This window comes from Physcomitrium patens, chromosome 4 (assembly GCF_059467195.1).
Source record: "Physcomitrium patens ecotype Gransden chromosome 4, ASM5946719v1, whole genome shotgun sequence".
In the NCBI taxonomy this organism is placed as follows: Eukaryota; Viridiplantae; Streptophyta; class Bryopsida; order Funariales; family Funariaceae; genus Physcomitrium; species Physcomitrium patens.
Genome location: NC_143413.1, coordinates 4,969,293 through 4,982,500, shown reverse-complemented (window position 1 = coordinate 4,982,500; position 13,208 = coordinate 4,969,293). Strand labels below are relative to the sequence as shown.

Genomic DNA, 13,208 nt, shown 5'->3' with positions numbered 1-13,208 from the left:
CCGCGCTGCAAGTTGGCTGAGACAAAAGGGACTGACCAAATAGCTTCACATCACCAGGTCGAGTTTGCGGGGACTCTGTTGCAGAAATTGGACTTGGCCTTAGTGGGACTGCTGTTTGTGAGGGTGGGGCCCTCTGAACTGCGCCACTAAGTTGATGGAATTCAGCTCTTGAGAAATCTTGTCCCCTAGGTCCTCCTGTTATCACCCATCCCACAACTCAGTGCTACAATAGAGACCATCAAATGGGGAATCGAAGAGGTTTAACACCTAAAAATGTAGCGAGCAACACTCACAAGATAAACAAATAAATAAATAAAAACTTTCTCCCGTTTTGTGCCCTCACAAGGCATGCAACAAGCAATACGACAAATCGCAAACAAATCAAAGATAAACCTACCGTTACTGCAGCTTCCCCGAAGCTCTCCACTCTCCACCTGCTGGATCGAAGCATCTTCACAGTGGCTTGATCCAGCACTCCCTTCATTTACTCTTGATGAGGTTACACCAGCTCCATTGCGCTCCTCATGAACCGCAATTCCTTGCTGCAACACAGGCGCTAATGGGATTTTTGATAGATGTTGAGGCAGTGGCATGACTGCAATTGATTTTGAGGACGACACCAGCGACGGGGGTAAAGGGGCGTGGGAGCTATGATGTTGATGAATAAGAGCCTGAGCTTGAACGTGATCTTGTTGCTGCTGAAAATGTTGAACGGTTTGCTGAAACTGCCGCACGAATCACAAGATGAAAACTCAGCCAAACCAGTCACAAATATCAAAACCCCATTACCTAAAACACAATATTCAGAACAAAGGAAACAACGAATCAAAGGACAGAAACACCCAACTTACCTGCTGATGCTGTAGTAACGCCTGATACTGCTGATGCTGACCGCCAGCTTGATGTGCTTGAGAATGATGAACCACCTGTGGACTCATCAGCTGCTGCTGCTGACGCTGGGCAACTTGACCAGGTTGAAGTAACACCGCCTGTCCAACAACGTATTAGCTACGTTACTTTCATTCCTAAATTCACTCCGCCAATTTCATCCGACCACTACACGTGCAAAATCCATCTGTACCTGCTGAAGAGAATGAACCACACTCTTGCTGCACGGATGCTGCTGTTGCTGAAGTTGTGCTGCCGCTTGTTGTTGCATCATGTTTGCCAGTAGCTGCTGTTGACTTCGGGCCGCCTGCAAGTCACAGCAATTCATCAGCGCTCATCCCCATCCTCACCATCTCACACCTACTCAAAACTCCTTCCTGCATCCTACATCCACATATTCCAACCACTACTACCGATCCACGCGACATACTCTTCAGCCATACAACACCACCTTCTCCAACTACCCCGTCACCTCAAGTTGCAAAACCAACGCTACTCAGCTGCCAAATCCATTATCTGCCACCCTCTCCACACCTGTGAGTTCAGCAATTGATGCGCCCCTTGCTGGTGAAGATCTACCGCACCGCTTTGCTGACCCACTCCCGGCCCTTGCAACGCCAGCTGTAGCCCCATCGACTGTGACGTCTTTTGAGACATAGACGCTGCAAACTGCTGCTGCAAATTCGGAGGTCCTGCTCTTTGCAGCCCTGGGTCCGGAAACACTCCCAACCCCTGTTGCTGCAGTAACGGATGTAGCATTGGCGGGATGTTCTGCGGAAACCCGTTCGGGTTACACAACTGCAACTGCCGTATAAACTGGTGCAACGCCATCTGGTCTTCCACCCGCTGACCAAAAAATGGGTACGCCAGGCCCTCCAGCCCCACCGGAATCGTCCCCATACCCGCGCTTACGCTCATGCTTGGAGGATCGCCCATCCCACCTTTCACCTTCTGACCACCGCCATCCACATCACCTCCACTCACAGACCCACACTTCGACTCGATTCTTCCGTTCACACAACCCACATTGTTGCTCATGTTGTCCACCTCCTCGGCTTTCCTCTTCCGGCTTCCGGACCCCCTTCCTCCGCCTACACTCACGCCCTCCGAATTCACAAGCCCCAGTTTTGCCTTCGAATTCTGAAAGTACGTCTTGATCTGCGTTAGAGACTTCGTCGGCAAACACTCGTGCAGTCTCGTCCAGTCCTTCCCATGGTTTCGTATGATGTCCGCAAATACCTCTTTCTCCTCCTGAGTCCAAGACGTCGGCTCTCTCCTAGACTTTGCTTCTCCGCTTCCAACCCTACCACTTTTCTCCCGACATTGTTGACTACCGTGCATCGACGACGTTGTTGCATATGCAGCCTTACCTGAATGGCACGCGCCCTCTGCTCCAATTGCACAAGAACCCGATTCTGTGCCTGTGGATACTGCCATCTGAGGTGACCCTGCCTGATGCTTCACATCCACAGCGCCACTCGCCTCCACTATCTGCTCCTCTGATGCAAGGATGCTTGTTGCTACCACCGTACCAAGACCCTTGTCGTCACCTGCATCCACTTCCCTCTTTACAGATTCCACCACGCTTTCTGCACCCTTAGCAACTTCCACCGCATCTCCCTCCTCCTGCATCCCACAATCTGCTGAGCTCCCTGAACTATTGCCTGCAGGTAACTCCTCACCCGCATCGACTGTCAAAGGCTCTGAGACTACTCCTTCATCCACAACAACTGGCTCAGCCTTTATACACGCGGCAACTACGTCCTCCGCCTCTCCTGTATCACACTCATTCATGGAACAAGCTCCAGCGCCCACATCAGCTTCTGCCTTCTCCAAGTTCTCCACAATGTCTGGGCTTTCTAGCGGACAAACAGCACTCTCGACTGTCAGGTCCATTGACACACCAACAAAGTCGACAGTCTCCACTACTTCGATGACGCCCACTACACCCTCCTCTGCTACATCATCCACGGTTTCGTCGTCCACAACCACATCCTTGACAGCTCCATGCTCCACTGCCTTTCGAACAACGCCCTCATTCTCTACTGTCTTCACCTCAACGCTCCCATCCTCCCCTGCCTTCTCCTCAATACTTCCATCCTCCCCTGCCTTCTCCTCAATACTTCCATCCTCCATTGCCTTCTCATCTAAGAGATCTTCAGATAATACCTCCTCCACTGCCTTCTCATCTGAGACAACTTCAGATAATGCATCCTCTACTGCCATCACAATTGCTACATCCTCCACTGTTTCCTCCTTCACTGCCATCTCAACTTTAACGTCCTCAGATAATACCTCCTCCACTGCCTTATGGACTGCTGCATTGTCAAATATTTCCTCCTTCCCAGCCCTCTCGATTGCTACACCTTCACATAATCCCTCCTCCACTGCCTTCGCAACGACTACATCCTCACATGATTCCTCCTCCACTGTCTTCTCAGCTGCGATATCCTCACACATCTCCGCCTCTACTGCTTCCGTCGCTTGAATGCTCACGTCGTTTGCAACCTCCTCCACCTTACCGCTCTCAGTTGCTTCATTCCAAACCTTTTCCTCTCCCAAAGAAGGATAAATGTTCGCTTCCAGGCTAGCCACCAGCACGACCTCGGCTGCTGCACCCGGCACTTCCTCCATCTGTACGTCAATACATTCTGGGCTCTCTGCAACTGCTGCATCCGCGCTAAAGTTCAGAGCAGCCTGGTGCTTCTCCACCAGCTGGTCCAGCCTTAGGCGCTTCCGGGTCTTGCTGAAAAATGACTTACACTGACCTTCACTCTTCGTTGATCCAACGTGGGCAGCAATGCTCTCAAAATCTCTTCGAAACAATCTTACGGCTTCTGTAAATAGCTCCCGCTCCTTGTCTGTCCATTGCGCATCAGTCTGAACGAACACAGCCACACCACACACAACTTTCAGACTCTACCGTATAACCACCTACATGTATGTCCACACGATGCCCATCAAATTCATTACCCACACAACCCCCACACCTTCCAGCAGCTCATTTATTCTCCCTAAAACGCCACGACCCCTGCATTCGTAGTCCACAAACATGGTCCTCGACACTACACTGCAAATCCTCCACTCCCCATAAACCATCCAAGTTCATCACCATCCCCGTCCCTTCATCCCACCTCTTCCCCGGCAGACGTCGTCAAACCCCGTCGAATGTTTACGCTCCGCGCACCCTTCGGTCCAGACATCTGCTGCTCTTTCGTCCCGCTCCTTGCAACCGCTGAACCTCCGTTCCAGTTCGACTTCACCGACGTTCTTTCTCGGCTGACCTTCACAGAAGCTGCGGTTGCGGAGCTTAAACTGCAAGACCCCGTCGTTCCAGAACCCGCTGCGCCGCTCGGCAATGGCGGTATTCCAGACGGCCTGCTTTCCTTGCCGCTCGTGGACTTCGCAATCTCAACAACTGCAGGTAGGCTACCGGGATCCAACGACGAGCTCGTCCGCTGACGCTCCAAGGGTTTGTGATGTGTGCTGCTCCTCGCGGCTTTCGCACCCACTGTGATCTGACAAACCGTCGAAACAGCACCCGACGTCTGCATGTTCCAGCCTTCGCTCCGTGCGTCAATGTTTGCCTCTCTTTGCCGGCTGTTCGGCTGCAACCCTGTCGACAGGAACGATCCGCCCAACCGCGAACAATCCCGCCTTTTTTGCAGCTGCTGCCTCCGCCTAATCTTTTCAAAATCCTCCGACTTCTGGTTCCGACAGTAGAACTCTACGCAGTCTGCAGTCGTCTTGTACTCCAAGTGGGACGCAATCTTGCTGAAGTTCTTGTTATAAACCGCAAACTTCTCCAAAAACACCCTCCTCTCTTCCGCCGACCAAGGATTCATGCTCTTCCGCTCCGACTCCACCCGGACTGGATCCTCCACCAGCGCATTGTTGCTCTCGAATCTGCGAGCCAATCGCTCCCTCTCGCCCAGGATCATTGCCGGCATCTTCAACGCTGGCCTCAGCGGACCCACCACCGGTTCCACCATCACCCTCTTCATGGACTCTTCAGATTGAGCTTCCAGCTTCCCGCCACCTGCAACCAGTACCCACCACAGCATCAGCGCAGCCCGATCAACACCCTGCCATTGCAACCACTCACTCGCTTCCCACATACATGCTAACCCGCATTCATCGACGTTGCTCAAATGCACTTACGGGACTCGAAACTGCATCCAACACACGCCCCACTCTTGCCCTCGTATGATATGCACCAGGCTCGTACCAGGCTCGCCGAACAAAATGCCTACAACACTCATCTTGCTTCAACAAACCCTTCACTACCTGCTTGGACGGGTCTCAATCGCAGAGATGACCGATGGCAACCTGCAGTCCCGCCCCGCTTCTCCGCCTCCCACCTGCGCACAGGCTTTGTACCTCTCTGCTGCTGGCTCGTCCCAAACTGTTCCTGCCTCCAAGCATCTTTCAGTGCTCGAAACTTAATCGTCAGCACTTGCTCCACAAACCTCGCGGATTGCCGTCGCTCTGCTATCTTCTCCAACATCTTCTCCTGGTTCCGAACGTGCCTTTCGACGTTCTCTTTCCACACAGGTGCTTCGACAGGACAGCTGTACACCTTTCCTTCTCCACGACCTCCCTGGCTCAGAAGGTGCAAAAATGCCTCAGATGCATGCCGAGCTTGGTCCTTATTCTCCCCTATCAAACCCCTCGCAACCGCCTCAACATCGCCCACTACCATCGCTGCATCTGACGATTCCATCTTTGCAATCGCCGACTTCGACACCCGCACCTCCACACCCGCCCGTTCTCTGAGCGTCATGTGTGGCAAATAGACTTCTGCACTTGGACTAGACACTAGGCTCCCCTCACCCTCGGATTCAACCATCGTCTGATCAGACGTCGCTTCCTTTTCCCCTTCATGCGACTGCCATTCCTCCATAACTAGTACTTCATTCTCCATGTTCCTGTGCTTGCTCCCCATCGCTTGGTTGCACATAGGGGGGCCCGCTCCCACAGCAGCTCCGGTTTCAAGGCTTGAAACACTGTGTGAAATGCACTCGGCAGAAACTGAGCAAATCCGATTTGGAAAACTAACAAGGATCAGCTGGGAACTATCTCGACACTCCATAGAGCCCGCATGCGAACTCACTGCGTTGTCAGCCAAGACCTGGGGACCATAATCCCCAGGCTCCAGCTTCGTTCCGAGATCTGCATTCGCTGAATTCTCAAATATTTCAGGAACTGGCATATGTGTATCATTTCGTAAGCTCCCGAATCTTTTCGAAGTGGATAATTCTCTTTCCACCTGCTCGATCTCAGACTCGAGTTTCTCGACTCTCTGCAGTATATCCTCTTTGGACCACCAAGTCGTATCTCCAGTCGAACAGACTTCCTGAGTCACCTCCACACCACAGCATTGTTCAACTGAGCATGGAACTGTTGGCGAGGCTTGGCAGCTGTTAGACTCTTTCCAAGCAGTGGGCTTCTCTACAGGCTCCCAGGAATAAGACTGCCTCACGCTCAGTTCCAAGCTACACTCCGTCAACGCACACACATCAGCTGTCTTCACCAAATCCTCCGCCCGAACGCCAGGAGTGGTAAAGTTCGAAGAGGACCTTACTGCTTCATCTGCCACCATCTCACAGGCCTTACCTAACACCTCCTCAACTGCTCGACTCTCCACACTCGACTTCGACACACCTGCTGGCAACGACACATCAACTCAGCATAACTATCAAGTGTAGACATCTGCTCGAAAACAAACTACACTCTCAAGACTATTCTCGAACAGCTCATGACGGACACTGATTGTGCATCACTCATGCCCAAAGCTGACAACAAAAAAAACTGCCGCCATATTAAGATACCAAGTAAATATATCACGTCCGCTTGCAGCAGCGTGACAAGAGGTGGTGAGAAAGACAATGAACTTAATGCAGCAAAGCGTACTTTCCAGTGCCTTCTGTAACGGTGAACTAGACACCTTCGGCAAGGGCAATGTAGACAATTTTGATATAACAGAGACGGAGCTTTCCTCTGCCGCCTGCAACCCCAGCATCTGTACCACTTCGGTTTTCACACCAGATACAGCGGTGACGCTCGATCTTTTGCTTCCAGACGCACTATCCACCGAACCAGAGACAAAAATGTCGTCCGTTTCCACAACCTCATTCTTCTTCTCATATTTTGCAAGACCTTGGCCCCAACCCAGCCGAGGCCGTTTTGCAGGAGAAGGATGATTTCCATCGTCACGGCTCACCTCAACTAACGCTGACGGTGTCGAACGTAGGGAAAGTTGTGGGGAAGATGGACTGCCAGACACATCCAACACCGGAGGCCTAACCACTGACTCCTTCGAGCATCCATTACTTGCGTTTCGTGATGCACTGACGGAAGTGGATCTCTCCTTGCGCCTCCAGTCGAACCCATTAGCGGACACCTTGCTTCCACACATCGTATCACCGGAGCACCTGTCCCAGCTACTGCTTCCACATCTGTCGAGCTTACTTCCATCTGAATCCTTATCCACTTGGGATCGCTCCCTTCCTTCCTCAAATTGAGAAAACCTGCCCTCCCGTCTGCTGAAAGACTCCGCCTTTCCCAACAACCTCTCACGGTGTTCCCTTTCAGACCTCTGAGACGACTCCCAACCATTGCCATCCTGCCCCTTGGGTCTTTCCCTCTCCCACGAAGTGTTCTCTACCTCGGTCAGAACTTGAGAAGGATATAGTCGCACGTGCTGCACATTCACGCCAGAACTACCCCCATCCCTGCCATCTCCCGACGTCAGAAACGATCCCTTTCTTTGCCTCTCGCCCAGTTCCTTCGAGCGGTAATCCAGACCAGGACCACTACTAAAACCCGTATTTACTACGGGACGTCCCGATCCTAGATAAAAGGACTCTTGTTCAAATTTGGGTGCCAACCCGTTCTCCAGAGGAACAAAAGAACCAAAAGAAGGCTCTCCTCGTTGCCCTGCCGACCCATAACGCCCATTTCCGGCGTGAAAACCAATATGTCGTCCTGAGAGCACGAACAAGATAACAAAAAAAATCACAAAGATCATTAGTACATCTGCTACGCATTCAAAGAAGTCTCAGACTGGCATACGCAGCAGAGCTAACAAACTGGCACAAAGTATTAGAAACACGCTAAAATATACGGTAATGAGATTCGGAAGTCGCAATCATGTTCACACACCATTCAGCCGACGCTTGCTTGGAGGGCCAAGATAGCCGTTCACAGGGTGCAACCCACCGAAACCTCTTTGGTAGGGTGCTCCTGGTGAAGCCCTGTCAGAGTTCCACTCTCTTTTCCCTCCAATAGTCCTCTCCCTATCTCCTCTATCTAACCTCACGTCCCTGTTGTAAGGCTCTCTCTGCCACGCTGATGAATGATCGATAGGCATGGAAGTCGACGAGTCGCGAGCATTGGGCAGTGCGGTTGCACGGGCATCACCCCTGCCAGGGCTATACATCTGCCCTTCCCGACCACGTTAATCCTCTGAAACAAAGCGCCCATGCGCACACATTGGAACCGCCTTTCGCTCGCTGCAGAGCCCACCCGCAAAGTAATATGCTATCTTCCTGGCCCACACACCACCAACGCTGGAGTTTCCACACTTTCTCATGGACCGTGAACCAACATCCACTTTCCCGAGTTCTTTTTGGGCGTCGGCGTAACCTCCTTTCCTGCACGCAAATCAATCGATCACATATATTGCACTTTGCCAAATAACCACACTTCCACGACTGTGACAGCTTCAACGTTCAGTCGGGGCACATCGCTCATTTCCGAACCAAGACGACGAAGCACTGCCCGTACCAACGCGCAAGATATGGAAGGGTAGCCTACACATACTGTGCAATACCATGTGCCACAGCTTTTGGCAGAGAAAGTATGGGCGTAGCGACCTGCAAATCCTCCCTCGAGACAAGACCTAGCCCAACGACGCCCACGCGGCGACTTCTCACAGAACACTTCTTCAAATTTGAGCATCAACCTTCGTGTGGTATCTTGCCCAGGGAAAGATGGTAACCAGCAAAGCCACCGATTGCACTAAGATTAAGACCCCATCAGCACCGGCTTTAGACATGATGATCTTAACATCTTCAGGCTATTCTTCCCAGTATCTCTTCCAGGAAACCACAATTCCCAGCGTACCTTCTACGAACCACTTCAACCGTTTAACCAGACTTCCCAGCCCTCACCGACTACAATTTGAAAGGTGCGAAGAGAATGGAAGCACAACGCCTTACCTGTGGATACAGAAGAAGCCCTCCGCTTCTCCCCTTGCAGACCATCAAGTTGGAACGTCCAGCAACCAACCCACATCCCTCCCACTCCAAAAAAACCGCCGACTTCTAACGCTGGCAATCACCAAGGACCACTACGACCCCGTGCCATCGGCTGTCCCTCACACCCCTATCCACTCCCGGCATCATGCTCACTATGTATGCACCGTCACAACCTCACATCACAAAACACGCACCCTCTCTGCACAAGCACGTATCATTGCTCCTCTGGTCACACCACCTACCCTTCCAACCAGCCTCCTCTGCATCTCCCACCCGCACCCCTACGCCCTGTCTCTGCAATTCCACTCGCACACTGGCCTAGTCCTCCTCGCCATCATTCGGCACGCAAGCTGCGCTACGCCTCCAGGCATCATCCTATCAAACCATACTCTAAGCCATCTCACGAACGCTGAAGCGCCCTACCCTGGAACACAGCACAAGCGCCCTCTGTCCCGAAACCACACCGCAAACGAGCAAAGCAGCACTGCCACGCTCCCCCTTCTTCTCCTATCCCTTCCTCCAGACCTACGTAGTGGTCATTCTCTCGCGCTCTCTCTCTCGCTCTCGCCCCTCTTGCGCAATCCCGGTGTCAATGCAGTCGTCGCCCTCCTAAAAACTTCCTGTGATGCGCCACGGAGTAGTGGCGAGGAGGAGGGTAAATGCTACAATGGGACATGGTGGCAGCGAGGAGGGTTTGATGATTGGGGGTAGCCTCTAACCCCAAACCATATAAGGAGCCAAATAAATAAATATGTATGTATGTATGTATATAAGTATGAAAAGAGGATGGTTGAGCTCTCTATGTCTCCTACTACACTATGGTGTTCCTTACTTACTTACTTACTGCTCCTAGCTTATGGAACTGGAGGCGAGACAAACGAACAAACAAACAAACAAAAGAAAAGAAAAGAAGAGAAAAGAGAATAGCAAGCTCATCCCAACCCGGGAAACCCCGCGGACTGCGACGCGAACCCTGCGCTAGGCTACAGGGCGATATCCACCTTTCAGCACCCTGTGCCCGCTGGGGGACCTATCTCCACCACCCTGTTACGGCGGGTGAAAATTGAAGAAAAAAAAGTACCTGGTGTGGTAAAAGAAAAACTCCACTACACGAAACTTTTTCACCCTGCGGCTTGATTACCTCGAGCAGTCTCGTGAGAATTCAGAATATAAATTGTTGCAGTTCGCCCATGAAATAGGTGGATTTTATTCAAAGTCATTCACAATAAGTGATTAAATTTAATGGTAGTGTACTCTTTGGATTAAAGCACGTAACCGAATAATTTATTTTTTCATTTTTGTTTTTTGTTTTGAGTTGCAGAAAGAACAGTCAGTATAATTAAGGAATGAAATATATGGTGAATCTTAAATTGGATTGGAAACACTTAGATTGGACTCACAAGATGAGTGGGAGAATTACTTCAAATCACACCATCACTTAGCTTGTGTTTTGTGATTTTTAAGTTGATTTATCATTTTATTTTGTAATAATTGTATTTCTTGGTGTACACTAAGTGATTGTTTAAATTCATATGGTATTCATTGAAGAGTTGTGTATGATTTTTGTGATACATTGTGATTAAGTATAATTAAATGATACTTTTAATTATGCCACCTAAATATATATGTTAAAATAGGTATATATATATATATATATATATATATATATAGCTTACATGAAATAACATTTGATTCATTCATACACTTATTTCTTATAAATCTATAAATGAAAAAATATTTAAAATTTATTATTTAATTAATAAAAAATAATTTTTATTAATGCCATCTTTTAATTATTCGAGCCAGGCACAAAATTAGACATATTGATATTTAAAAATGAAATGTCTAGTTTACACTTAAACATATTAATATTTAAAATTATGTAACAATATCTTTAATGTTTAAAAAGTTTTGATGACCTTATTATCGAATGCAATGTCTTTCTATTTATATCAACTGTATGAATAAGAATATAACTTAATATTGCACAAGGTAAAGTTTAGTAGAATTTCACAAATTTTAAAACCTATCATGTGTCTTTGATTGATAGAATTCGCATGTATATCATACTGCTCTGCATGGGATTTGTAAAAACAAACCTTTTAATAACTAAATAAATATATCACTTTAATAATTTAATTTACTTTTTATAATTTTTTATTTTAATGAATTTTTCAATATCAAATACATGTAGAATTGACGTTCTTTTTATATCATTAAAACAAATTAAGATTTTGTCAAAAGAATTATTCAAATTCTTTCAAAAACAATTATTGCACATACTCTAGGCTCTCATGCATGAGAATATTTCAGTTTGAGGTCATCATGCATGAAAGAATTAAGAGTTAGAACTATACTTGCAGATTTAGAACCCTGATTTTGTTTGTGCAAATTTCTTTGTCTCACTATTTTTGAGATTCACGTGTAAATGCTTCTATTTGACATACTTAGCTTTGGATCTTTTGTTGCTAATTGATGACTATTTGTAGATAGATAAATAAATATAATAAAAAATAGGTGGATGTTTTATATTTTTTTATTTATCCTTGTTTTATTATACAATTTTCCTTGATTAAAAAATTAATTTAAAAAATAATAATAATTAGATGATAAACTTGGTACTTCTAAATTAAATAAGAGGATAATATTTCAACTACTTCATGACTATCTTTGGCAACATTGTGGTCCTGGATGTCTTAGTTTTGTATTTGTGATATAGCAGCTAAGTCTATAAAAGTTTCTAGCATAGGTTATAAGAATTATTAATATTGTAAAAGTGAAAGATTTTTTTATGAAAACTTCTAAAATCCTTAAAAAAAAAAGGGACTTGAGTGGTTATTAAAGGCCAGAAAAGTTTTTACAAGATTGTAGACAATCCCTAAATGTTTATAAAAAGCAATTAGATATTTTAAAATCTCAAAGAAGATTCTAAAATTTTCAAAATTCTTCAAAAGATTTTAATGTAAATGATTTCAAGATTAAACAATATTGATAATATTCTAATATATTGTTACAACTTTAATTGGTTATTTATTTGTAATACATATCACATAGTATAACAATAAAGTTTAAAATTAGTATTATTAGTATATAAAAAACCACACATACTATAACTCATAGGTATAAATTTATATCATCATTTTTTAATAGTTTTACCAATATAATCTTAAGCAACATTGTTCTTTTTATAAAAACAATGTGTGTGTTCTATGAGATATTATCAAATTTATCCACTTCTATTTATTTCTATTTAAATCTTGTTATCTTTACTAGTGTCAATGTGCTTATGAAAAAAATACAAAAATAATATGATATAAAATTAGACTAGAAAAAAAATAATTTTACAATTAATAATTGAAGAGTGTATATATCAAAAGCTATCAATGAATTATGCAAAGATCAAAGAATTGTCTATCATTTTAATACTCTAAAAATTCTTTAGCATAATAAAGTGACAAAAAGATTGAATTGAATCTTTTTAGAAGAAAGAAAAAATATATAAAGCAATATTGGATTAGAAGGAAATTTTTTATTTTAAGCTATCAATACTAAATTTGCTTTAATATTTATTATTATTATTATTTTAAATTTTCTTGAATGCAAGATACTTGAAGAAATGAGGAGTAGTAGAAATGCTCAATTATTTAGAACCAATTTGATATATGTTTAATCATTTCTTTAAAATTATTAAACTACTATACAATAAATGAGTCTTCAAAATAATAAATTTAAAATAATTTGATTTAATTAAAAATATTGTAACATTGATACTATTATTATAAATAAAAAAAATTATTATAAATAATAAAATTAAAGTAAATATAACAAATATATTATCAAAACTAGTAAATCTTTAGAAGTTCAAGTTCATAATTAGAATAGAATTTAGTATAAGCTCATTTTAATCATTTTAATTTATGCATGGTTGTAAGTTTTACATCCTTTGTAAATATTTTGCATTATTAAACTTTAAAGTTGTATTGTTAGTTATAATGAATTTTTATTGTTTTTATATTTTATGCAATTATGAAAAATATGCTAAAATATTTTAAATGAAAT

At 45.3% G+C, this 13,208-nt stretch overlaps 1 protein-coding gene across 2 annotated transcripts in view; it reads right to left on the bottom strand.

Moving 5' to 3' along the window:
• Positions 1–9,996, bottom strand: part of LOC112281923 (uncharacterized) — an 11,337-nt gene extending 1,341 nt beyond the window's left edge. The window contains exons 1-10 of one of the 2 annotated variants that reach the window (XM_024518958.3): positions 9,111–9,996; positions 8,053–8,543; positions 6,802–7,875; positions 5,176–6,555; positions 4,023–4,927; positions 1,423–3,768; positions 1,082–1,195; positions 852–989; positions 398–725; positions 1–195 (exon numbers count right to left, since the gene is read on the bottom strand). The exon at positions 1–195 is cut by the window's left edge and continues 1,341 nt beyond it. In XM_024518958.3, the coding sequence (XP_024374726.1) occupies positions 1–195; positions 398–725; positions 852–989; positions 1,082–1,195; positions 1,423–3,768; positions 4,023–4,927; positions 5,176–6,555; positions 6,802–7,875; positions 8,053–8,329 (6,757 nt within the window). In that variant the 5' untranslated portion in view covers positions 8,330–8,543; positions 9,111–9,996. The remainder of the gene's footprint in view (positions 196–397; positions 726–851; positions 990–1,081; positions 1,196–1,422; positions 3,769–4,022; positions 4,928–5,175; positions 6,556–6,801; positions 7,876–8,052; positions 8,544–9,110) is intronic. The other variant, XM_024518959.3, reaches the window with a different exon arrangement.
• Positions 9,997–13,208: the final 3,212 nt, after the last annotated feature.